This window comes from Microtus pennsylvanicus, chromosome X (assembly GCF_037038515.1).
Source record: "Microtus pennsylvanicus isolate mMicPen1 chromosome X, mMicPen1.hap1, whole genome shotgun sequence".
Lineage (NCBI taxonomy): Eukaryota > Metazoa > Chordata > Mammalia > Rodentia > Cricetidae > Microtus > Microtus pennsylvanicus.
Window position 1 is genome coordinate 134,498,691 of NC_134601.1, and position 27,420 is coordinate 134,526,110.

Sequence of the window (27,420 nt, forward strand, 5' to 3'; positions counted from 1 at the left end):
AACCCTGGTGATTTCTCTGTTGTTAGTCAAAGACTGGAGCTGGCGGTAGCGTTAGCAGAGGAACATTAGTGCATCCAGCTGCATCAGAAACAGGTTCCATGAGGTCTGTGAACCGGGACACAGCACCATTTAGCAGTTTGGGGACCATTTTAATTGATGATAAATGCCCAAAATGTGGACCTTTAACCAAAGACTTGTCCATTTTAATGCAAAATGGGGATTGAAGGAACTTAGATTTTTCTGTTACTTGTAGTAGAAGTCCCTGAGGAACATATACCAAAGTGTTTGAGAACTTCATCCAAACCTACTTTCAAAGCATAATGTGCAATTAGATTGTTATTGACATAATTCTATTGCATAATTGTTGAGTCTGTTTTCTTGAGCTTATACTGTTCCTGGAAAGTAAACCTCTTGAGGAAAAGGCAGTCCATGCTGAGTATCGGAGAGAACTGTGAGCAAGTGACGCTGTGAAGACCACGGGAACGTGGAGAAAGACTTGCTGGTTTTATATGCGTGGAGCAAACTGATGTTCTCACTAGAGTTTTATAGAAAATATCAATGCTTTAATGTATTTGAGAAAAAAATTTTAGTGAATAGATATATGGAGTCCAACTGAAATTTGATTTTACACAGTTTTCCTTCAAGTGATTTTTACTATTTTACTGTCAAGGTATATTTTAGGTACAGACATACAAACACTTGATATTTGAAGACTTGTTAAACATTGGACTGCTAAATGCTTTTATACATGATGAACTATTCTTTGTTTGAAATAATGTCACTATAGTCATAATAAGTTTGCTGCTTTTTTATGTTTTTCATCTGGATGTGTATATTCTTGTGTTTATCTCTCTGTGGAGCTATATAGTATACTATTTTATTTACAATTTATATTATTATTTTAAAGTTATATACTAGATATAGAAATAGATAGGAAAATCAAGTGTCTTTCAAATAAATGTGTGTATCCAAGTCTGTCTTCATCCTTGTGTCTCCCATGCACGCCCATTTTAGTATCCTCGTCTCTCCCATGTATGCTCATTTTAGTGCTCTCTGTTTTAATGTCTTGTCTTTAGGAAGAATGGATGTTGAGGACAAACCTCTAGGTAGCAGAAGGTAATCTGCATTGATAGGCAGGACACTACGATTCTCCTTTTACTGTAAATGGTACAGACAGTACGACGAAGTCCATGTAAGCTAGAACATGACTGAATGTTGGCGCTAAAGGTGGGAAGTGAAAAAATATTTACTACCTCCAGTGGTGGTCAGTTCATAAAAAAAAATTATATAATGTCATGTGTATTCTTGATTTGGTAGGCATTTTCTTTCTTTCTTTCTTTCTTTCTTTCTTTCTTTCTTTCTTTCTTTCTTTTTTTCTTTCTTTGAGACAGGGTTTCTCTGTAGCTTTGGAGCCTGTCCTGGAACTCACTCAGTAGACCAGGCTGGCCTCAAACTCACAGAGATCCACCTGCCTCTGCCTCCCGAGTGCTGGGATTAAAGGCATGTACCACCACTGCCCAATAGCATTTTATTTCTAATAAGTAATAAGTAAAATTTTATTATTAAATATCAGATTTCAGATTTTAAACTTCAAGTCAACAATCTTTTTGATATAAATAGGATCATGAATTTCATGGATTGGTTTTGTTTATTGTTTAAAGATGAACATCTCAGTTCAGCTCAGTGCCCCATTTTATAATTGGGTTGATTAGCCTTTTACGGTCTAGTTTCTTGATTTCTTTATATATTTTGGAGATCAGACCTTTGTCAGTTGCGGGGTTGGTGAAAATCTTCTCCCAGTAAGTGGGTTGCCTTTTTGTCTTAGTGACATTGTCCTTTGCTTTACAGAAGCTTCTCAGTCTCAGGAGGTCCCATTTATTCAATGATGCCCTTAGTGTCTGTGCTGCTGGGGTTATACGTAGGAAGTGGTCTCCTGTGCCCATGTGCTGTAGAGTACTTCCCACTTTCTCTTCTATCAGGTTCAGTGTGTTCAAACTGATATTGAGGTCTTTAATCCATTTGGACTTGAGTTTTGTGCATGGTGATAGATATGGATCTAATTTCATTCTTCTACAGATTGACATCCAGTTTTGCCAGCACAATTTGTTGAAGATGCTCTCTTTTTTCCATTGTATACTTTTAGCTCCTTTATCGAAAATCAAGTGTTCATAGGTTTGTGGGTTAAACAGAAATCTCAAGGTCCAAATCAGGAGCAGAAGGAGACGGAGCACGAGCAAGGAACTCAGGACCGCGAGGGGTGCACCCACACACTGAGACAATGGGGATGTTCTATCGGGAACTCACCAAGGCCAGCTGGCCTGGGTCTGAAAAAGCCTGGGATAAATGCGGACTAGCTGAACATAGCGGACAATGAGGAATACTGAGAACTCAAGAACAATCACAGTGGGTTTTTGATCCTACTGCACGTACTGGCTTTGGGGGAGCCTAGGCAGTTTGGATGCTCACCTTACTAGACCTGGATAGAGGTGGGCGGTCCTTGGGATTCCCACAGGTCGGGGGAACCCTGATTGCTCTTCGAGCAGATGAGGGAGGGGGACTTGATCGGGGGAGGGGGAGGGAAATGGGAGGCGGTGGAGGGGATGAGGCAGAAATCCTTAACAAATAAATAAATTTAAAAAAATATGCCTTAATTTGCATACAAAAAATAAAAAATAAACAAAAGTTGAACATCTCATATTTCTGTTATAGAATCTAAAATGATCAGTTGTAGTTTTCCAGAAGCATATAAGATTTTTTTTTCAAAAAGCACATTTAAGTCACCTATTAATCTTTAGGGAGTTTTGATTAAATGGTAGCTTAACTTATACAACAACCAGAAAAAAATTCATGAATGTGTTTTTTGTACTGTATCATCTTGAAAATATGAATCTACATAATTATCTTCTTAAAAATTAAATGTGGAAATTAAGTACTGAACACTTTGCTGTTCAAATTCTCCTTCCTTGACACAGCTAAAATAATTGATACTGTACAAATTCAATTTAGAAATATTTCAGAAATGTACCTGTGTTATATATCTGCAAAAACTACCTGTACCCAGTGGCAGAAGTGCTTTTAAAATTATTTTCAAGGGCAATGTGTTCTCTTTGAAGCATATTGATTTTTGCATAAATGCCCAATTTCTTTCTATTAAGTCAGTTCTATTCTTTCATTTGACATAGCAACGGTCTTTTAAAGCACAATATTTTGTCCTTTGTTGTTTCTTAAAGAAATGCCACTTTCCTACCTGTCGCTGTATTGGTTCCATCTCCGTGTCTGTGTTTTCTAAGTAATTATTAATCTAAGTAATCATATTAGTAATAAGATGTTTTGTTGTTTGGATGCTCAGGAAAGATACCCTTTGAAAAATGCATCTTTATTCCTCTGTGGGTCAGGATAAACAACAATAGTTGTTTTCAGAAGTCCCAGTTTGCTAATTATATATAAAATTAATCCACTGTATGGTATCAGACAAGAATTAATAAATAGAAAATGTCACAGAGTACTGATTCATTTCTCACTTCTTTAGAAATGTGATGAGTTATCTTTGTCATGCAATCTCTGAAACCATTATCTTAAGTTGTGTTTATCAAAAGGAGACCTTGAGTTAGGATTTGTGTGCAAATGACCTATGTTTTTAAACCAGTAATATATATATATATATATATATATATATATATATATATATATATATCTTTTTGTCTTAGTGACATTGTCCCTTGCTTTACAGAAGCTTCTCAGTCTCAGGAGGTCCCATTTATTCAATGATGCCCTTAATGTCTGTGCTGCTGGGGTTATACGTAGGAAGTGGTCTCCTGTGCCCATGTGCTGTAGAGTACTTCCCACTTTCTCTTCTATCAGGTTCAGTATATATATATATATATATATATATATATATATATATATATATATGCATAAAGCAGAATGTGTCAGATGGGGAATGCAAATAAAGAAATCCCACACTAGCTCCCAATAGGGTATACTAAGGTTTTTCTTTATTAAAAGGGAAACTCAAGGATCACAACGAGGAAATAAAAATGGGGTGCCATATCCAGGTGTCGTGCACAGGAAGAAGAAGGGCAAGCAGGAGGGACCGTAGCCTTTGGTACCCAAAGCCACGCCCAACCTGGTCCAGTCTCCCAAAGGCCATTGACTGAAGGAGGTTCCCCATCACATCCCCCTTTTGTCTAAATAAGAGAGTTCCAAACCCAATACAAAACTATATAAAATAAGAACAGATATCAAGTATAAGAATTAGAATTTTACAACCACAATAAACTATATTAAGCAAGGAACATATGCTAAATGTTTCAATAATCATTCTATCCTAAGGAGTCTAAGTCTTCTATTAGAAATGGTTTGGCTAATTCATAAGAGGAAAGTAACTATGACTATCAAATCTTTAACCTCACTGAAGACCTGAGAAGGGACGGAATATTACTTGAGTAGGCAGAAAGTGCAATCAAACAACTTCCAAAATGTGCAACAAATGACAAAGACAACTGGCTACCTGGGTAATCACCCAAAGTCTCATTTGCCATGTTGAAACAACCAACTTTGGCTAAGGTCTAGAGTAAATAACAGACCATTTTCAGAAGCAGGAAAAATTTTCAAAACTGTCTTACCCTGTCTTGTCAAGGTTTGACAGACTTTTTTCTTGTATCCTGCTTGTCCAGGCCAGATACCATGCATTTTGTCAGTGGTTGAGGCATGGGCAGTTCCTTGCCCAAAAGCCAGTTTTGCCAAGAAGAAAACAATCTCCAAGTGGAGTGTCTTCAGTGCCCAAAGTTTTCTTAGGAACAGATTGGTGCTGCCTATTATCCCATTCAATTTACCCCCTTTTTTAAAGAGATCTCTGAGCTTACATAATTTTTCACCCCAACCCTATACCAATTATAATCAACCCCTAATTGATGTCCCTACCTCTGAGGACAAACTTTGTTGGGAGAAGGTCGTCATCTTCTAAAATTACTTTCAGCTGTCATGGGGGGCGATGTTCTTTCTATGGGATCCTATGAAAGTAAAATGATGGTTAAGTTTCAAGATATATAATTGGTATAATTGCAAATGGTCGCTGAGTAGTTGATAGGGTTTTTTGAAGTTTTTATTTGGAGTTTTGGCCAGAATATTGTAAAAAGGTACATCATTTCAGCTGACCAAATTAGAGCCATCTTGAGCAGCTGGTACCAAAAACTGGTCTTAAAGTAGCACTATCAGCATCATGATGCCGTATGATGCCAGATGGAGTTGTTGTTGTTATTGTGGGGTCCCATCTTCTTCCCAGAAACTTCAAAGATTACTGCAGGAAAATCTACTGTTTATTGTGGAAAACTTAAACATTATTTGTATTGACATATATTCAATGAAAGATGTGATATAGACAAAATATGTATGGAGAAAAATAAATTTTTTTCTAAAATATTTCTTCTTTCTGTCTCATACCAGATGCATTAAAATTCCTGTAGGGGAAATTTGGAAGACAATATGACTAGAATGTAATTAAGATTTGCATACACCCTATCAACATGAGCCTCCTGTAATTTCTCTTCAACAACCTTTAATTCTTTCTTGGTTTCAGCTGTTAAGTCTCTTGGACTATTCAAGTCTTTGTCACCATCTAAGGTTTTGTTTAAATGAATTGTTAGATCAGGTGTTATCCGAACAGCCAGTTGTAGACTGGAAATATCTCCTAACAATCTTTGAAAGTCATTGAGAGTCTGTAATTGGTCTCTCTTAATTTGTGCCTTTTGTATTCTAATTTTTTGTAAATCTATTTTATAACCTAAGTAATTGACAGAATCTCCTCTCTGTACTTTTCAGGAACAATTTGTAATCCCCATTTAGGCAAAACTTTCTTTAGTTTTAAACATTTTTTCTAAAGTATCTACATTTAAAAGTGCCTCATTCTTGGCTCTGTTATTAAACAATTTTCCTAAAGATATAATATGAAAAACAAAGCTAATTCCCAAGATCAAATAAATGGATATATAAGGAAAATCACATAAGCCTTGCAGAATACCGTCCACACTGTAAACAAAATGGTTATTAAATATTGTCAATAATCCTATAGCTTTCAAATTTATGTATCTTGAATGTCATTAATGATTCTCTGGGTTCTTTTTATACTGATAGGGCGTTAGTTACACTCTTCCTTATATTTCTGTGGTTTTATCCTTTTCCATTAATTCTACTGTATTATTACTCATTTACTTATTTGTGTGGGTTGGGGTGGAGTGTCAACTTTCTTAGAGTTTTTATTACTGGGTAAAAATTCAATGATCAAAAGCAACTTGGGGAGGAAAGGGTTTATTTGATTTTATAATTATCAGATCACTCTATCAGGTTTCTGTGGAGGAACATGTAGACAAGAATCCCAGCAGAGGCTATGGAGGAATGCTGCTTACTGAATTGTTCCTTAGGGCTTGCTCGGTTCACCTTTTCACATGGTATTGTTGGAACTCCTAGTTATATTACTAGTTGCTGAGTTTTATGCAGCTAGGGATTACTTTATGCCATCTATATATGTTCGAATTTCAGATTGCCTTCTCATCTCATGACAATTTCCAAACACGAAATTGGCAGAAATCATAAAAACTTCATCTGGAAAGAAACAGCTGCAATGCTGTTTTGTGGTACTTCTACCAAAGAGTCTTTTCCTGTGGTTCAAATCCAGATTCACCCTTTTTTCCAATTCTCAGAGGGAATGTTGATCCTTTAATAAAGGCTTTGATCTGAAAACTAATCACAATCTCTATGAAATGCATTAGAAGGAGAGTGGCACTATTTGTCATGAGAGAGTTTACGACAAGATTCAACCTGGGAAGATGCTGTATAGTAGAACTAGGCCAGCAAAAGAAAGCACTTTTGTTTATTGAGGCTTACCTTTGAGTGTGCTCAGAATGGCTTTGCACAGCTAGGAAAGACAGCTTTCACAAATGCAGTGTTCTTTCTGAGCAGAGCAATTTAATAGGCACAGAGCCTGTAAGAGGAGACTAGTGCATGGGAAGAGAGTAGTTTTCTTGTTTGTTTTAAATGCCAAATTCTGGATATGAATCCTGACCAGCAGCAAGCTGCCTTTCAGCTCTCTTGGCTATAAAATGGGAACCATGCCTTTTTCATGGTTGTTAAATATTAATGTCTTGACACATAAAGAAGAGTACATGCCATTGTTGTGACCAAACACTAAAATATTTAGTAATCTATCATACACACAGAAACTGCTATGAAAACAAAAAGGTAGTATATGTATGTTTATCTTGAGATGGAATCCAAGGTCTCATGTATGGTTAGTAAATACTGTGCCACTGAGCCATGTTTTCTACCCCCAAAACTAATATTAACAATAATATTCAAAATGTTGTATATTAATAATGTTACTAATGAATACTAATCGTATTTTAATATTATTTTTGAAATTCCATTATAATTGCATTGTTTATTTCTCCCCTTTCCTCCCTACATGCTCCATGTACCCAAACTTGCCCTATTTCAAATTTATGCCTTTTTCTCATTCAGTTTTGTTCTATGCATATATGTACATGAATATAAAAAATGAATTCCTAAATATAATCTGCTTTGTTAATATGCTACTTGTATATATGTTCTTGGAGCTGACCACTGTACACTGAATAACTAATTGGTATGTCCTTCCCTGAGGAAAACTAGTTATTTTCTTTTCTTTTTTTCTTTCTTTCTTTCTTTCTTTTATAAATTTATTTATTTATTAAAGATTTCTGTCTCTTCCCCGCCACCGCCTCCCATTTCCCTCCCCCTCCCCCAATTAAGTCCCCCCCCCCCCAGCCCGAAAAGCAATCAGGGTTCCCTGACCTGTGGGAAGTCCAAGGAACCCCCACCTCCATCCAGGTCTAGTAAGTTGAGCATCCAAACTGCCTAGGCTCCCACAAAGCCAGTGCATGCAGTAGGATCAGAAACCCATTGCCATTGTTCTTGAGTTCTCATTAGTCCTCATTGTCCGCTATGTTCAGAGAGTCCGGTTTTATCCCAGGCTTTTCCAGACCCAGGCCAGCTGGCCTTGGTGAGTTCCCAGTAGAACATCCCCATTGTCTCGGTGTGGGTGCACCTCTTGCGGTCCTGAGTTCCTTGCTCATGCTCTCTCTCCTTCTGCTCCTGATTTGGACCTTGAGATTTCAGTCCGGTGCTCCAATGTGGGTCTCTGTCTCTGTCTCCTTTCATCACCTGATGAAGGTTAATATTCAGGAGGATGCCTATATGTTTTTCTTTGGGTTCTCCTTATTTAGCTTCTCTAGTATCACTAATTATAGGCTCAATGTCCTTGGTTTATGGCTAGAAACCAAATATGAGTGAGTACATCCCATGTTGCTCTTTTTGGGTCTGGCTTACAAAAATCCTACCTCCAGAAAGCCGACAAACTCATGGAAACTGAACAGTCAACTACTGAACCACACCTGGGTCAAGGAAGAAATCAAGAAAGAAATTAAAGTCTTCCTTGAATTTAATGAAAATAAAGGGACAACATACTCAAACCTATGGGACACTATGAAATCAGTGCTAAGAGGAAAGTTCATAGCACTAAGTGCCCACTTAAAGAAAACAGAGAAAGCATACATCGGAGACTTTCTTTCTTTTTTTTTAGTTTTTCGAGACAGGGTTTCTCTGTAGCTTTGGAGCCTGTCCTGGAACTAGCTCTTGTAGACCAGGCTAGCCTCGAACTCACAGAGATCTGCCTGCCTCTGCCCCCTGAGTGCTGGGATCAAAGGCGTGTGCCACCACCACCCAATGGAAAATACTTCTTTCAGCATAGCCTAGCTGCATGTAGTTCTTTGTGCAAGGTTGGGGCCTCTACGGTTTCCCATATCCACTTTGTCTTGTCTATTGGTGTTGTCCTTGTTCAGCTCTTGTTTAGACAACCATGTTAGTAAGATATCATGGTTGTAAAAGCTAACATTTTTATATCCAGAGTACAGGATGAGGCAGGTGAGTAAGAAGGTAATATGTGGTGAAAATTAAGGAGACGGCCTCATTTGCTTTCTATTGCTGTGATAAACACCATGACCAAAAGCAAGTTGGGGAGGAAAGAGCTATGCCACTTTACATCTTGTAGTCTCTCATCCAGGGACATCATGGTAGGAACTTAAGGCCGAAATCTTGAGACAGGAGCTGATGCAGCAGCCATGGGAAAGTACTGCTTACTAGCATGATCCCCATGTCTTGTTTAGCCTGCTTTCTTGGGATGCCCAGGGATGTTCATTGCTCACAGTTGGCTGGGTTTTTCCATATCAATCATTAATCACATAAATACCCCTACAGGCCAATTTGATAGAAGCAGTTTCTCAATTGAGGCTTCCTCTTCCCAGATAATCCTGTTTTGTGTCATGTTGACAAACACTAATGAGCACTGAGATAGAGTGGGCGGGTGACATTGTTGGACAATTTATATCTCAGAGGGATGCTGTAGCAATTAAATGAGTGGCCCCAAATCCACCTAGCACTTCTCCTTTAACTAATACTGCAATTTAGAAAGAAAGTAAGTTAATGATTCATGTAGTGAAGCAGAACACCTAGGTCTGAGTGTTTGTGTGACCCAGAGTCAGATTCTTGTCATTTTCTGTCCTGTAAACATAGGAATATTGTAAAGTGAGACATAAAATGTGGTGAAGTTCACTGCTGTCTCCAGAAAAGAGGGATTGCTGCCTTGTAGAGAATTCACAGTACAACACAGCACGTGATCCATCAGGAAAGGGGAGTTCTTCTTCACCCAATATTCTTTTGTTTTGTTTTTAATTTTATTTTTTCATTCAAGATTTCCACTTCCTCCCCTCCTCCCATTCCCCTCCCGTTCCCACAACACCCTCCTCCCTCGCCCTCCAGTCTTAGAGAGGGCAGGGTACCCTGCCCTGTGGGAAGTCCAAGGCCCTCCCCTCCTCCATCCAGGCCTAGGAAGGTGTGCATCCAAACAGACTAAGATCCCAAAAAGCCAGTACATGCAGTAAAACAAGTCCCAGTGGCTTTATCAATGGCTTCTCAGTCAGCCCCCATTGTCAGCCACATTCAGAGAGTCCAGTTTGATCACATGCTCATTCAGACCTGGTCCAGTTGGATTTGGTGAACTCCCATTAGATCAGGCACACTGTCTCAGTGAGTGGACTAACCCCTCGCGGTCCCGACTTCCTTACTCATGTTCTCCCTCCTTCTGCTCTTCAAGTGGACCTTGGGAGCTCAGTCCGTTGCTCTGATAAGGGTCTCTGTCTCTATCTCCAACCATCACCGGACGAAGATTCTATGGTGATATTCGAGATAATCATCAGTGTGATAGTGGGGCAAAGCCAGTTCAGGCACCCTCTGCTCTGCTGCCCAAGGACCTAGCTGGGGACATCCTCGTGGACACCTGGGATCCCCTCTAGAACCAAGTCTCTTATCAACCCCAAAACGGCTCCCTTAATTAAGATATCTTCTCCCCTGCTCCCATATCTGCCCTTCCTCCATCTCAACCCTCCTAGTCCTCCAAGCTCTCCCCAATCCTTCCCTTCTCTCTCCCACTCTCCCCTTCTCCCCACCCCCACGCTCCCAACTTTTGCCTGGCGATCTTGTCTGCTTTCAATTTCCAGGAGGATCTATATATGTTTTTCTTCACCCAATATTCTTTACCCATTTCCACAAGCAGAGTGAAGTGTCAATTCCTTAGCCGCTGTTGCAACTAGTTGGCAATGATGTGACCCCATCTAGTCAAGTCCAAGAAGTCTTTTGGGAGGATTTCTGAAGTAGATTTTGCTTTGTTTGTGAAGACCCATGTGCAGAAGCACATAATCACGTACTCCCTTGTTTTGCCGTAAACAAGGCTACAATGTTGGAACTGCCTAGTCATTTTGCACATGAATAAAGCATATTTTGTACATAGAGAAGCAACAAGATGAAAGGATACTGGATCTGTAATGATGCTATTTTGCACCTAAACTAATTGAAGTAACTGCCTAACTCAGGGTTTCTTGTTATCTGAAAGAACATAAAATAACCCCAGTTGTAAAGCCTGGTTCTTTGATCTGGAAGCATTCATGGCTTCTGAGGGTGGCTTTTCTGTTTGTGAGAGAGGAGGTACTAAGATACTAGCCGGAAGCTCATTTTCTTCAAGTGCCTTCCTGCGGCTACTATAGCCATACACATATAAATGAACTCCACTTTGATTTCTAAGAGCTGGCTGCTGGGACAGAGAAAAATTCTGTTTCAGTTTATCCCTTTCTCCTATCTTCTGGTACTCTCTTTCCCCTTAGTACCATTTTTCCAATCAGACATTTTCTTCATTTATTCTAATTACTATCTGCTATTATTTGATTATATCCTTAAAAACTCTTGTGATGGGAACACTGGGGAGGTGACTTAGAGATTTCGAGCACTTGTTGCTCTTGTAGTGTACCTGGCTTTAATTTGAAGTACCCACAAACATCCATAACTCTAGTCCTAGAAGATCTGAATCCTCTTCTGACCTCTTCAGGCACCAGGCACACATATGGTACCCATAAATGCACACAGGCAAAACATTCATGCATAAAATAAGAATACAAATACTGATGTGTTGGAAACTTAATGCCCAGTATATCATATCTAGAAGCAGAAGTGAGATGCTTAGATCATCAGGACTCACTCTGCCCTCCTCATTAATGGAACTGTCTTCATCATTGTTCTAACAGTGGGTTTGTTATCACAGCAATTTACAGGCACTCGTATTCTCTTGAAATCTCATGCCCTTCCATCTTTGCCATTGGAGTAAAACAAAACACAATGGAACTCCTTATTAGGTGTCCTATATTAACTCATTATGATAGCTGTATACCATAAGAACTAGCATAGAACAGATACTCGATAAATGCAAGTATTGCCAGCCTACAGTCCTCCTTGGTGGGTTTTCATGTCATTGACAAGAGATTGTGCTTTTAAAATATTTTATTTTTAATTATGTTTGTGTGCATAGATACATGCATGTGGGATTGCAGGTGCTTACATAGAACAGAAGAGGGTGTCAGATGGACCTCACACTGGAGTTCTAAGAAGTTGTGAACTTCCCAATGTGGGTCTGGAGAACTGCACTCAGGTCCTCTACAAAAGCTGTACTTGTACTTACTGCTCAACTCTTTCTCCAGCCCCTGAGAAAAGAAGTTTAAAACAGATTAGAAGGAGGCTTGAGGTTCATTTTATTAGAATGAGGGGGAAACACCAGCAAGGGGAAATGGAGGAGAGAGAGAAAGATCTACCTTTGAGTTAGAGTCAGCAATGATAGGCTAAAAAGAGCTAAAGAAATAGAGATGGAGTTTTTTGTGAAAATAGTAAGCATGCCCAGAATGTCAGGGAAAACATTTTTAGGTCTTTGACTGGTACTCCAGAAGAGATAAGGAATGAGGAAAGATCGTTCTTTGGGGGCTAGAACTCAGAAAAGTGGGTAGATTCAGCAGTTAAGATTTATAAGCAGCAGATCTGGGAGCCAGAGAGGTCCTGATGTGTACAAGTACATTGTCTCAGCAAAGGGATATTGGGATTCAATTGGAAATCAATGAGATTCTCCTCTCTTTAGCATGTTTTCATTTCAGTTATATTTCCTGAGGGGTGGTCTCCTGACAAGGTGACTGATGGGTCCAGTTGGATTAACTCTTAAGGGAGGTGATGATATTGTATATTTCAGTCATGTCAGAAGGTCATGTTTCCACCCAAGGTCAAAAGTAGAACTCAAATTTTGATCTTTTGACCAAGAAAAATCAGTTTTCTTTTAATGGACCAATAAACAAAGTCCTGTTCATGCAGTGTTTTAAATCATAAGGATACAAAAATTGTGGTGCTTCTCTTTCTAATGTTACCAGGGAAACAGGAGGGAGGGTTCAAAGTTGACTATGATGGAAGCATTCATCCTCAGTGACCTTCAAGCTTGCTTATATCTGACAACCTACCTAATACATGCTGAATTAATATATGAAAAAAATGTCAATCGTTTTGGAGAACTTGTTCCCAAGTTTAAAATTCTTATCTTATGACTCTCTAATTGGGCTAAGAATGAAAAGTTCTATATTCCAGTTGTATCTATCTCATCTATTGTCTTCAAAATGTTTTTGACATGAATTAACTGTTAATAGCATTCACTGTGGTTTCAGTACATACACACTTCACATAAACCAGTGCAGGTTTATAAGACTTCACAAAAGAAATAATTATTACATTTAAGTATTCAACTACTTTGTAAACTAGCCTGGACTTAGACTCTGAATCTATGCTCAAGACTTCATGTCGTAACTGTAAAATGAAAATGGTATAAAGGGTGTGGGATGCTTCCGGGTTTTCTCTCTTGGCACTGAAGACAAGATAAAGAGATCAGTAACCTAAAGGAATGGCAGATCTAAAAAATATTAAAATGGGAATGGGCCAATCTTCTATAGCAGTGTTTGGGAAATCTGGCAGTATTCCATAACAAATAAAGACACTTTAGACATAATGTTTTCCAGGCCACATCTCAAGCCAAAAGCATTCAAATTTGTGGAGATGAGACTTGGCCACCAGTATTTCCAAGCTATTCCAGTGTCTAGACAATTTAAAGAACACATGTTCCGAAGCTGTACTTCCCATATTACCATCAATTGATAAAATGCTTTTTTTTTGCTGTGCAAGACTTCAGTTTATTAATTTTCGGTAACAATAATTTAAAAGGTACAAAGTGTCTCATATTACAGAAATATGGGAAATATACAATAAAGAAAAGTTGGGGGTCAAACTGCTAAAACACAACAGCATCAGCTAGCAAGGAGGCCAGAGACCAATGTGAATTACTCCAGGCAACCAATACACTTGCTTTCATTGTTTTGGGTTTTAAGACAGCTTCACATATGTACCCCTAACTAGCCTCAAACTCACTGGGTGAATTCTGGATTTTGTTCCCCAAACACGAAAACAGATCAATACACAGAACAGACTAATTCGCACTGGCTGTTAGGTGCATCTACTGTCCACATTTCAGCCTGCAATCTGAACTGAACACACATTAACAGCCCATACAGTACAGTTTCAGGTGTTTAGGAGGAATTCACCAGGTAAAGCCAGGCAATGTGGCACAAACCCTAATCCCAGTGTTTGGGAGACAGAGGTAAGTTTAAAAGGCTGACCTAGTCTGCACAGCAAGTTCTAGGCCTAGACAGGGTTAATAAATGGATCAAATTTCAACAGTACTTGTTCACACACTCAAAAATCTGCATCTTTTAGGAAAGCTGACTTCAGCCCTGGCTTTACCACTGACAAAAACCAAGACTGGTGCATGGGCTACCACTGGAAATCCTATCTACAAAGCCTTTTCAAGACTCTGCACTAACTAGAACTGGGGCAAAGAATAACTTTAAAAAAAATATTGCTTTTCACAAAATGAAGACTGGGCCTGGGCCAGCCAGCAAGTGTACCAAATCATGCCGAAGTCTCTCGTGACTCAAAGTTGGAGGTTGTGTGAAGCAGAGATGCTCTGATGTATGGGGTCTCACACATACCCTGTACATGAATAGCACTAGCAGGCTAATGCCTAGATTGCACAGGACTGACTTCGACGCTGATGGAGCATCTCAATTAATTCACTGAAGAATTAAGCTTGGCAACGCTCTTCTTACAAAACACTACTTAGTGCTTGGTGTAGAAACCAAATAAAGTAGGCTTTCCCCCTTGACAGTACTGTTTGTGTGCAAAGTACTAGTTTTATTTACAAACTTAAGTAAAGTTTTTGCTAGTTGTGTCCTTCCTCTAGTGACACAACTAGCAAAAAGGGACCAACTGAGGTAGCTCCCCAGTTCTTAGATACCGGTTAACAAATTCATGGTGTAGCCAATTGATTGCTTTTGCTGATTTTTTTATGACAAGGGGAGAAAAATAATCAGCAAAGAGCCGACAGTTTACTCAGAAGTCAGCATCCAAAGTGAAAGAATACTCTGCTGAATTTGACATCACCCCCATCCTCTGATACTTGCCCACTCGCTTCTCAAAAAAGTTTGTCTTCCCTTCTAGTGAAATATTTTCCATGAAGTCAAACGGATTTTCTACTTTGGAAATCTTGCTGAACCCTAGCTCCAGCATAAGCTTGTCCACCACGAATTCGACGTAGTGCTTCATCAGGGTGCAGCTCATCCTGATGAACTTCACAGGCAGGGCCTCGGTGAGAAACTCCTGCTCTATCCTCACTAAGTTGATAATGATTTCTTGTACTCTTTGCTCCGACGGCTTGTGTACCAGGTGCCTGAACATCAGGCAGGCAAAGTCGCAGTGTAAACCCTCATCTCCGCTAATAAGCTCGTTGGAAAACGTAAGGCCAGGCACCAGTCCCTGTTTCTTGAGCCAGAATATTGACGCAAAAGAGCCAGAGAAGAAGATCCCTTCCACAGCAGCAAAGGCCACAACTCGTTCTCCATAGGTAGCTTCTTTGTCCCCAATCCAACGCCCAGTCAGCCTTCTTTTTCACACAAGGCATTGTCTCAATAGCATTGAAGAGCTACTCCCTCTCTTTGAAAGCTTCAATGTAAGTCCACCTCCTCAGCCGTCCAGAAGGAGGCCTCGGCTTTCTTGTACATCTGCCAGATATCATGGTATTCGATGGGAAAGACCACGAAGTGGCGGGGATTTTCTCTCAGTAAGGGCTCATCCTCAACGCTGGGTTTAGTAGATTCTTTACTTTCCGGTTCGGCTGGGTCCAGGAAGATTCTCCTCGCAGCCTTGCTCGCCAGGATGCGGGTCCCGCTGAGATTCGGGGGCGTGTTCTCCTTCTTGGACAGGTTGAGTCGCTTCAGTGGCGACATCCTCAGCTGCTGCTGGTCGGTGATGGTGGCGAGCGGGACGCGGGCGGAGAGCATGGCGAGCGAGGGCAGCGGCCGAGGCGACGGAGAGGGTGGCGGAGTGGCTAGAACCAGGAGCACCTAAAATGCTTTTTTAAGTAAACCAGATCCTGATATTTAGTATTCCCAAGAATTTCCTAAGTGCTGCTTCTGGAAAAAGGACTATGCTTGTAATTTCAAGTTTCCAAAAGGCAGATAAATATATTTTTGTCAAATAGTTTTTAAAAGGGAATATGAAAGTGGCATGTACTTAATACATATGAGGCAAGAATCATGCTAGGAACTTCATCTTTATTATCTCACAAAAACAACCATTTTTAATGCGCCTTTTCTCTTACCAGGAAGCTGAAAAATGAACTTTTAGAGGCAAAATGTAGAAGTGGGAAGACTCAACAAGAGAGCAGTAGAGTCTGTGTTCACTGTCAGAAAAGCCTTGGCTTCATCTTTGACCGGGGATATCCATGCCAAGTCTGCTTCCTCAAGGTGTGCAGTGAATGTCGAGTCATGGGCCCCGATGGCAACTGGAAGTGCACTGTCTGTGCCAAAGTCGCGTGAGTTTCCTGCCTTTCTCTGCAAAATCCATATTTGATAATTGACAGGATTAGAATGGAGTAGTAAGAAATGAGAAAAAAAGGATTTTAAATTAGAGTAGATTTAAAAGCACAATCTAGTCACAGGCTTGATAGGTATGTGTGTGTGTGTGTGTGTGTGTGTGTGTGAGAGAGAGAGAGAGAGAGAGAGAGAGAGAGAGAGAGAGAGAGAGAGAGAGAGAGACAGACACAGACACAGACACAGAGACAGAGAGACAGACACAGAGAGGAATATAGAGACAGGCATAAAGACAGAGATAAAGGAGAGTTCAGTGGGAGAGAAACAGGTAAAGGCAGCTATAAAAGTAAAGAACAGTATTTTAAAATCAATGTCTAAAAATGTTTGTATTTAAAAGCCAGCAAGATATTTTCTTTTCTCTAAGTCCTTCAAGACTCCACGTGGCTTCTACAAGAGGCAGAGACAGAATTCTTTTGACATTCGTCAACATTTGAGAAACTTGGCAAGATGAGTGCCAAGTGTGCTGCATGTATCAGCTGAGGTGGAGCAGTTTCTTAATGTTCTCCAGCCCTCATTGTTCACCAAAAAGGACAAAAGCAGGCAACTTTCCCATTATGCTTCTGTTTAGCTTCTGTCTAGCTCAGTGGTTCTCAACCTTCTTAATACTGCAACGCTTGAATACAGTTCCTCATGTTGTGGTGATCCCCAACCATAAAATTATTTTCATTACTACTTCATAACTGTAATTTTACTACTGGTATGAATCATAATGTAAGTACTTGTGTTTTCTGATGGTCTTAGGTGACCCCTGTGAAAGGGTCACTTGACTGCAAAGGGGTTGTGACCCACATATCGAGTACCACTGCACTAGGATCTAGATATGAAAGCTCTATGTAGGTATCACCTTGAGATCTTCATGTGCAGTGAGTTGTGGGGCCTTGCTGTTAGTTTTTGGAGAACAATTTACCACCTTGGCAATAGCCTGGATTGTTTGAGAATTTCCATGGGACCCTTTTGGCCAGTGAGTCTCAACCTCTGAGTGGGTCACAACCCTTTTGGAGGTCACATATCAGATATCCTGCATATCAGATATTTATATTATGATTCATAACAGTAACAAAATAATTTTATGGTTGGGGTTAACACAATATAAGGAACTGTTTTAAATTGTCACAACATCGGGAAGGTTGAGAACAAACCACTGCCTTTGGCCAACAATTTGGTTGGGTGTAACCCAGTATTAGTACTGGAAGCTTCATTTGGTGACAGGAAATGGCCAGTTGAGACTCTATCTCCATCTTAGTTTCTATTGCTGCAATGAAACACCATGATAAAAGCAAGCTGGGAAGGAAAGGATTTATTGTACTTAAATTTCCACATTTCAGTCCATCACTGAAGGGAACCAGTACAGGAACTCAAATAGGGCAGAACCCTGAAGGCAAAAGCTGATACTGAAACCATGGTAGGGTGCTGCTTACTAGCTTGCTCCCCATGGCTTGTTCAGCCTGTTTACTTATAGAACACGGGACTACCAAGCCCGGGAATGGCACCAGCCAAAAAGGGCTGGGCCCTCCCCTATCAATCACTAATTATGAAAATGCTTTATAGGGTTGCCTACAGCTAGGCTTTATGGAGGCAAGTTTTCAGTTGAGGCTTCCTCCTCTCAGGTAACTTTAGATTGTGTTGAGGTCTGGAAAGAATTGAGTTGGAATTTTGGTGGGGATTACATTAAATGTGTAGATTGATTTTAGTAGAATGATCATATTTACTATGTTGTATCTACCAATTAATGGGCATGGAAGATCTTTCCATCTCCTAATATCTTCTTTGATTTCTTTCTTCAAAGACTTTAAGTTTTTAATCATACAAATCTTTCACTTGCTTGGTTAGAGTTACCTCAAGATATTTTATAGTTTTGAGGATATTGTGCTAGGTGTTGTTTCACTGATTTCTTTCTCAGTCCATTTGTCATTTGTATATAAGGAGTGCTACTGATTTGTGTTAGTTAATTTTGTATACAGCTACTTTGATGAGTGTTTATCAGCTGTAGTTGATCCCCAATTGCAATTTTAGGGTCACGTCAGTATAATATCTTATCATTTGCATAAATAAATATTTTGACTTCTCTCTTTGCAATTTATATTCACTTGATCTCCTTCAATTGTCTTATTGCTCTAGCTAAGACTTCAATGCTATATTGAATAGGTATGGGGAGAGAGGACAACCTTGCCTCATTTCTGATTTTAGTGGAATTGCTTACACAAATCTCCCAGGATTGATGAGAATTTTTTCAGTAACTATTTCTTCAATTCTTATCCAATATTTTCTGAGTTGATTCTTAGTATGTATTCTTCCCCCATTTATCCTATTTCTGTTCATTCTCTTATATATCCCAGACCCTCATTTGTTCTGACAAAAGGACCTAAGGCCTAAGACTCAGAAGTCCTTAAACTGTTACATGGAGTCTCAGACTTCAATATAAGAAGACAAATTTTTACCTTACTGTAAATTATTAATTACTAAATCACAAGACCCATGACCTTATGTTGTAGCAGTAAGGTAATTTGCTAAATAATGTGGGAGGTAAATAAAGGTCTAATTCACTGTATCTTCCTCTGAAAGGCAGGAGTCAGATTCTCTTTAGGGTGTATTAACAGGAAATTAACTCTTAATATGTTGAGTTGAATTTGGAGATTGTCATAGAAACTGGCCTACCACTTAGATCGCATGTGCTACATATTTCACTTATTTATTGTTTTCCTCATCTCTCTTCCTCTACTATAATATAAGCTTAATAACCATAGAGACAAGAGATTTTAAAAAAATCTGTATGATGTTCTCATACCTAAAGGAATGCCTAAATCAGGTACTCCATGTGTATTTGTTAAATGAGTAGATGGATGGATAAGCAAAATAATGAAATGATAAATGGATGAATGAATGTCTCCCACTTAAAGCACATCATTGTGGAGTACAAGGAAGAAAAATAGAACAAATACAATTTTATTCTATTGGGAACATGATGATAGGGGAAAAAACAAGAGCCATGACAAATACATCTGCCCGTTAAACAAAGTAAATATCTACTTGTCATAGAAAAATACAAGTTGTTTTTAGTAGATGCAAGCATAAATATTAAGATGTTGAACTAGCTGCTTTTCTTAGGAAGTATTAATATAAAACTCATCAATCAATTGCCTTCTTTTTTGGTGAAACATTAACTTAATCAAAACAACCATTTATTTGTCTAATTGATGTATTCATCCATACATCTGTGCATCCCTTCTATACATTTGTTGTTAGTCTATTGGTATAAAGTTGGCTAAGATACAAGGATAGGGAAGCATCAAATGCCTTCAATAACTTTGTAGTCTAATGTAAAAAATAAAGTTATTATGTTTTTTGTGCTTATTCAAAAAAGTCTTTGTCATTCTGGACATTCTAAAGAGAAAATAGCTTTCAATGTGTGATTCTTCTACTTTTCCAGAAACAATTTGTCTATAGTTAGCTTTTTCCTGCGATAAACAGAAATTTATGAGTATTTAATATATGAATATCCATGCTTACTTCTCCAGCTGAAGAATTTATTAGTAATACTTTCCTAATATTTAAGCTACTTGTTTGTGTGCCCTCTGAGACTAAAGCTTTCAGTATTGGAAATATCCTGTTTGCTATTCATGGAGTGGTTTTCAATAAGGAAGCACAAATAATATTTTATTGGCAAAGAATGTCCTTTGTTTGTTATAAGAGAATATTACAGCCCTACCTGGATGTCTCCATGTTTAATAGACCATGAAATTGAAATTCCCACCCTAATCTCTAAGAGATGAGATGAGTCAAAAAGTGACTCATTCTCTTATCAGTTGGCAGAACAACCTTTATTGTCATTTACGTTGGACAGGGCTTTCTTTCTGAAGCACTGAAATTATAGCAAGCATTGGTAGAGGGAGGCTGCTCTTTTTGTAGTTAATCCATTTTTGATTTTGTTGCCCCTTAACTACATTTAAGATGTTTTCTTTGCCTTCTAGTGGTTAGCAGTTTCGCTATCATATACTCATGCATTTCTTTCCTGATTGGAAAAAAAGAACCTAGACTGACCACCCTTGCTAAAAGGACAAAGTGTTTGTGTTTCTCTTCTTTGTTATTTCAATCCCAACAGTTGGAATTCAATAAATATGTTCTGTGTTGTGAATAAATTTATAAATAATAAGTTTAACTAGCTTCCTTGTGATTAACAGATGGAAACTAATACCTTACAAAGCATATCTTATAACAGGTGTCTCCAGTAGTTAATGATAGATAAGCAAACAAAATACCCTGGTTGCTATGTATTTTTAAAACAAGATTACCTATTTGCGCTGTGAATCCAAAGAGAAAAGAACTTCTTCCCATTGTGTAAGTTTACAAGTAAAGGAAACATAAGTCCCAGTAGTTTAATGTTACTAAAACCAAAAGCTGACACTCTGTGATAGTTAGCAATTGGTGTTCACAGATAGTAAGTATGCTGTGTGGTCATTTCAGTCAAAACCCGTTCTTCAGAGTTCAACATAGAGGGGACAGAGTCTGTTTCAAGCGTTGAGTTGTTTGAATACTACAGTGGCATGGTAGACGGGTTGAAATCTTACAGCGAGTACCACTGTAAGATTATTTTTTATCCTCTCACCATTTCTTTATTCTCGCTACTTGGCCCCTTGGGGGCACACTTGGGGAAGTGTGCACACATTCATTTGAAATGCTAAGCGTTGCTTTCTATTGGTTTTTGCTTCCACACACCTTTGGCCCTCATCAAAGCCTTTTTGAAACTGACAAACATGAATTCTCTTCTGGTGATATTGCCCAATGGAAAGAGTATGAGACTTGGAGTATTAATGTTATATTTACCATCATGCCTCTGTAACTTTGAGGAAAATGCTTAACCCATGTGAGTTTTCTAGTCTATAAAGTGAGATCTGTCATTGCTAGTTTATATCTCATAGTGAAGATTGGAGATATTACATATAAAGTGCCTAGCACATTACTTCGTACATGATAGGTACTCAGTATTAGTTTCTTCTTCTTCTATTAACTTTCTGTCTACATCCAGAACCTGTGATGGGAACAAAGGCATTATCCCTGATACTTCATAGTTCTAAAAATGATAAATTATGCAAGTTCATGTGGAAGGTGAACAAATAGTTATGACTATTGTTCTCACACAGATGACAGGAGGTAGTGATTAACACTTCTGGAGAAATAGTATTTGTGCTATCTGTTGGCAGCTGTAGGTGTATGGTAAAGATAATATGGAGATTTATTTCCTTTAGAATGTAGATTGCCACACATGGAACTGCCACTGTGCTATCCTCTGCAGCCCCTCACACACAAGCACATACACACATAAGAGACAAGACTTTAGCATACCCCCTTGGATAATTTTTAAGCACTCAGCTATGTCCCCCTTCTTGTTCGCATTTCACTCTTTGACTTCCCACTCTACACTGTCTCTTTTGACTTCCAGTTATTTTCCTTGCTTTCAAGCTCATGTGATTACTTTGGATCCACATGAATGACCTAGGACAATCTTGATATTTTAAAGTCACTAGATTAATGGCTCAATTCTTGCAGTAAAATCAGATTACATCAGTACATATATGAGTTTGTGATTGACAGTAATCTTGAAAGAATATCTTTAGAAATTAACATTCTGCAAACACCTGTATTTCTAGAATAAGTAATAATATATAAGCCTATAAATCTCTGGAGATATATCCAGGAATAATCTATTCAAATTCACTCTTTTGGTAGATTATACCTTCCTTAGATATGATGCAATTTGTAATAGCTACAGTTATGAGTTAGTCACGCAAAATCTGTGCTTTTCAAGGGGTTATCTAGCCACCAGGAATGAGTGTGTGGTATGCCTGGTATGATCATATTTCACTGTACGCCCTCTCTGCGGTTAACAGGTTGGCATTTTTGGCAGTGGTAGAACTGTGCTGAACTTATCTTGCTGTTCTCTTATACTAAGAAGCAGGATTTCAGTTACTGTAAGGAATAAAACTGATATTTTTTTGGATGAATTTTATATTTGGGATCTGACTGCTGATTTTAAAGTAAAATTTGTTGTTAAATCTTAATATCATGCTCTGGGGCTAGAAATCTCTATTTGGATCTCAATTGCTTTCTTTTTATTGTTTTAATTTGAGTTTTACATTTTTCTCCACTCCCCTCCTTTCCTTCACTCTCCCCTTCTGCCCTCTTCCGTGACCTCCACACTCCCAGTTCACTCAGGAGCTCTTGTCTTTTCACTTTCCTATGTAGATCCATGTACATCTCTTATAGGGTTCTCTTTTTTGTCTAAGTTCTCTGGGATTGTGAATTGTAGGCTGGGTTTTCTTTGCTTTATTCTGAAAGCCACTAATGAGTGAATACATATTATGTTTGTCTTTCTGGGTCTGGGCTACCTCACTCAATATAATTTTTTTCTAGATACATCTATTTGCCTGCAAATTTCAAGATGTTATTATTTTTTACCACTGAGTAGTACTTCATTGTGTAAATGTACTACATTTCCCTTATCCATTCTTTGGTTGTAAGGCATCTAGGCTGTTTCCAGGTTCTGGCTATAACAAATAACACTGCTATAAACATAGTTGAGCATATGTCCCTTGTGGTATGATTGAGCATCTTTTGGATGTATACCCAACAGTGGGATTGATGAATCTTGAGGTAGATTGTTTCCCAATTTTCTGAGAAATCGCCATACTGATTTCCAAAGCAGCTGTACAATTTTGCACTCCCATCAGCAATGGGGGAGTGTTCCCTTTACCCCACATCCTCTCCAGCATAAGCCGTCATCATTGTTTCTGATCTTGGCTATTCTGACAGGGGTAAGATGGAAATCTCAGAGTTGTTTAGATTTGTATTTCTCTGATGGCTAAGGATGTTAAACATTTCCTTAGGTGTCTTTAAGCCATTTTAGATTCCTCTCTTGAGAGTTCCCTGTTTAGGTATGTACTCCATTCTTTAAATTGGATTATTTGTTCTTTTGATGTCAAGTTTCTTTGTATGTTTTGGAGATCAGCCCTCTGTCTGATATGGCGTTGGTGAAGATCTTTTCCCATTGGCAGCTACTTTGTCTTTATGACCATGTCCTTTGCTTTACAGAAGCATTTTAACTATGTTAATTCTGCCTACCTGAGAATTGGGAGATCTTTTCATTTTCTAGCATCTTCTTGAATTTCTTTCTTCAAAGTTTTAAAGTTCTTGTCATACTTTCATTTGTTTGGTTAGCATTACCCCAAGATATTTTATATTATTTGTGGCTATTATGAAGGGTAATGTTTCTCTGATTTCTTTCTTGGACCATTTATCATCTGTATAAAAGAGGACTACTGATTTTATTTTTTTAGTTAATCTTGTATCCTGCTACATTAATGAAGGTGTTTATGAGTTGTAGGCATCCCCTGGTAGAATTTTTGGGGTCACTTAAGAATACTATCATATTGTCTGCAAATATTGAGAGTTTGACTTCTTTTTTAATATTTATTTATTATGTATACAATATTCTGTCTGTCTGTATGCCTGCAGGCCAGAAGAGGGCACCAGACCCCATTACAGATGGTTGTGAGCCACCATGTGGTTGCTGGGAATTGAACTCAGGACCTTTGGAAAAGCAGGCAATGCTCTTAACCTCTGAGCCATCTCTCCAGCCCAGAGTTTGACTTCTTATTTTCTGATTTTATCCCCTTGATCTCCTTTTGTTGTCTTATTGCTCTAGCTAGAACTTCAAGTGCTATATTGAATAGATATGGAGAGAGTGGACGACCTTGCCTTGTTCCTGGATTTTAGTGGGATTGCTTTGAGTTTCTCTCCATTTAGTTTGATATTGGTTATTGGTTTGTCTATATGGTAGATTACATTGAAAGATTTTCATTTGTTGTACCATTCCCTGCATCTCTGGGATGAAGCTTACTTGACTGTGGTAGATGATTTTTCTGATGTGTTCTTGTATTCGGTTTGCCAATATTTTATTGAGTATTTTTGCATTAGTGTTCATGAGCGAGATTGGTCTGTGATTCTCTTTGTTAGTAGTATCTATGTGTGGTTTGTGTATCTGGGAAATCAGTTGCTTTTCTTCAGTCACCATACCAGACTTACCAATTCTTGCAACATTTATTCTCACAATACCTTGATTTATATTTTGTCAGTTCTTGTCTTGTTAACTAAAGAAATTTCCTAATTAGTTTGCTAGTCTCTCATTTCTCGATGTATTTCTCCAAGTATTATATAATCAAGTATGAACTTTAGTATAAGTTCCCTATTGCCTCCAAAATGAAATTTTAGCTTCTTAGCATGGCATTCAAAGGGTATTACATAGCCCAGGCCTACCTCCCAATCTCACTTTCTACTATAATCCTCTAGAAATCATTTATCCAATAGTACAAGACTATTTTCAATCCTGAGCTCATGCCCTTATAAGCTATTTTTTCTTGTTTAATTAGAAACAATTTTAGACTACCTAATGACTTCTATGGTTTTATGTCTTTATTGTAAGCCTCAAACTGAGCTTTACAGCACATAGCTGCTATAGGTTGAGTTCTAGGAATCTTGATTCATTTCACAAATGTTTATAAACTACAGTGCTGAATGTTACTGCTAAAGATGATAACCAAAAGAGTCAAGACTCCTGCCGTCATGTCACTGATGATAATGATATTTGTGATGAAGATATGAAAAGAAGTTTAAGTCTTAAAATGATGGAGCAGTGGTCACTTATTCAGGTTAAAATTATAACCCGAAGAAGTATAGATCAGTATTGTTTATGTGCAATTTTTGAACAACAAAAATACCACAATAAGTGTCATCATCTGTGTAACAAATGTATGTTAGCATTTATAATAAAAAAGAATAAACTATGGTTTGAGGGACAGTCTATAAAATTCCTATTATTATAGTACTATGGGGGTGGAGTAGAGTTACATAGAGATTGTCTCTCAGAGAGTTAATAGAACAATAGGGATGACTAAAATTATAAGAAAAATTCTAAAACTCTAAAGGTCATAGAAAGAGTGAAGGCATACAAGAAGACCACAGACATTCCTAGAGGGAAGACAGGAGGTGATTTCACATAGCCTTTATAGGTAGAATTCAAAAGATGGATAGAACCTGTCCTAGTTTCATTTTTTGTTTCTGTGATAAAACATTGACCAAAAACAACTTTAGGAGAAAATAATTTAAATAATTTAATTTTAGTGCCTTCCTTTTTCTTCACGAGCAGGCAGCTAAAGTTTATAAGTGGAGAATGGTTTTATGAAGAAAAGGCAAAACGTTTCAAGCAAGTCAATGTTCTGGGCACTGATGTTGTCCGACAGTCCATCTTAAGAAGAAGCCCAGGTAACTAATGCAATTATTTGTCTCCAAGACTTTGGTTGGGTTAAATTTGTTTGGGTTAAGGAACTTCCCTATGGTAATGTAGCAGGTGAACACAGTTGAATTTTTTCCCTCAATCCCATAGATCATTTCACAACTTGGTAGCTTGAAATCTAAAAATCATCCAAATGAAGTCAGTAGAAAAGCAAACTTCATACTTATTTTCCACATATCTGACATGCTGAGAGTTTCAAAGGAGCCATTTATCCTCATCACAGCCAGTTATTTCTCTAGATGCATTTCTGATGTTTTACTAAACATTTAAGAAAGCAACCTAAAACAGGTGAAATAAATTATTCCCATTTTTAAAGCAATTCTTGATTTTTCACCAAATCTAATTTCAGATTTTCTTTTAAATAGTATTTTTTAAATTTAATTCTTGGTTCCTAACCAAGCACTGGTACTGTACCCTAAAGTCCCACTCTCACAAGTGGGAGCACTGGGAAATGCTAAGGAGCATTTTTGGTGGTCATAATGCTTAGATTGAGTCAATGGCATTTGTTGGATAGGAACCAAGTATGATAAGTTAGGAGACTTAAGTATGCAGGAAAGTTTTAGTTCGTGAATAATTAGTTAGACTGGCCCCAAATATGAAGAACAACCATCTTGAGACTGCTTCCCACTATACTTAAACTACAATCTAACTGGTTCAGTATTGAATAAAGTGTTCTTGAGTGCAAATTTCTCATGCATGGTTTATATAATAGAGGTGGAATGGGTATCTTTTGATCTTGAAATCTTGCAACTTATTCCTGTGTCACTTTGGGGTGTGGCATTCACAAAGAAGGTCTCCTAAATGTGAATAACACCACATCTGATGTTATAAGAGCCAGGTTGAATGAAAATTATCCAGTCAGCTATAGCCCCCTTGTACACTAAACCTCAGTGCCTACATTTCCAGGCATAAGACATATGCACATATGCCTGTCATCCCAGGAAATCTGGCCTCTCATTTCCAAGATGTCTGGCTGTGTTTGGGGACACACTTGTGTTCACTACCGCTGGGAGACTGAGGCACAACGGTTATGTATGTAAAAGCAGTCTGGGGTACATAGTGAGTTTCAGACCAGCTTTAGGAATATAGAGAGAATTTGTCTCAAAATAAAACAACACCCATAAAAATTAGTTGTAATTGGGGTGGCGGGGCTGCGTTCCCAACACCCCTGGCCGCCTGCTATGGCTAGCTTATGCCCCAAAATAACACACAAACTGTATTCATTTAAACACTGCTTGGCCCATTTCTATCTAGCCTCTTCTAGGCTAATTCTCACATATTAATTTAGCCCATTTCTAATCATCTGTGTGTAGCACCCCAAGGTGCGCTTACCAGGAAGATTCTAGCCTACGTCCATCCTGGGTCGGAGCTTCATCGTGTGTGTCTGCCCAGGAGCCAGGAGCATGGCATCTCTCTGTGGCGTCTGCTCCCGAGAGGAGAGCTGTTGAGTCTGAGCTCACTTCCTCTTCCTCCCAGCATTCTGTTCTGTTTACTCCACCCACCTATGTTCTAAGCTATGAGCCCAAGCAGTTTGTTTATTACATAACCAATGAAATCAACAGATTGATGTATGACACTCCCACATCAATTAGTGCCTATAATCTATGGACTTAGAGATTTCATAAACTTAGCATTTCATACCCTAAAGAT

At 38.4% G+C, this 27,420-nt stretch overlaps 1 protein-coding gene and 1 pseudogene across 4 annotated transcripts in view; one reads left to right on the forward strand and one right to left on the reverse strand.

Annotated features, from left to right (window-relative positions):
• Positions 1 to 27,420, forward strand: part of Sytl5 (synaptotagmin like 5) — a 382,433-nt gene that overhangs the window by 175,923 nt on the left and 179,090 nt on the right. For all 4 annotated transcript variants that reach the window (XM_075957599.1, XM_075957600.1, XM_075957602.1 and 1 more), the window contains 2 exons: positions 16,157 to 16,366; positions 25,624 to 25,739. In XM_075957599.1, coding sequence (XP_075813714.1) covers positions 16,157 to 16,366; positions 25,624 to 25,739 — 326 coding nt within the window. The remainder of the gene's footprint in view (positions 1 to 16,156; positions 16,367 to 25,623; positions 25,740 to 27,420) is intronic.
• LOC142841019 (ribonucleoside-diphosphate reductase subunit M2 pseudogene) lies at positions 14,887 to 15,877 on the reverse strand (annotated as a pseudogene).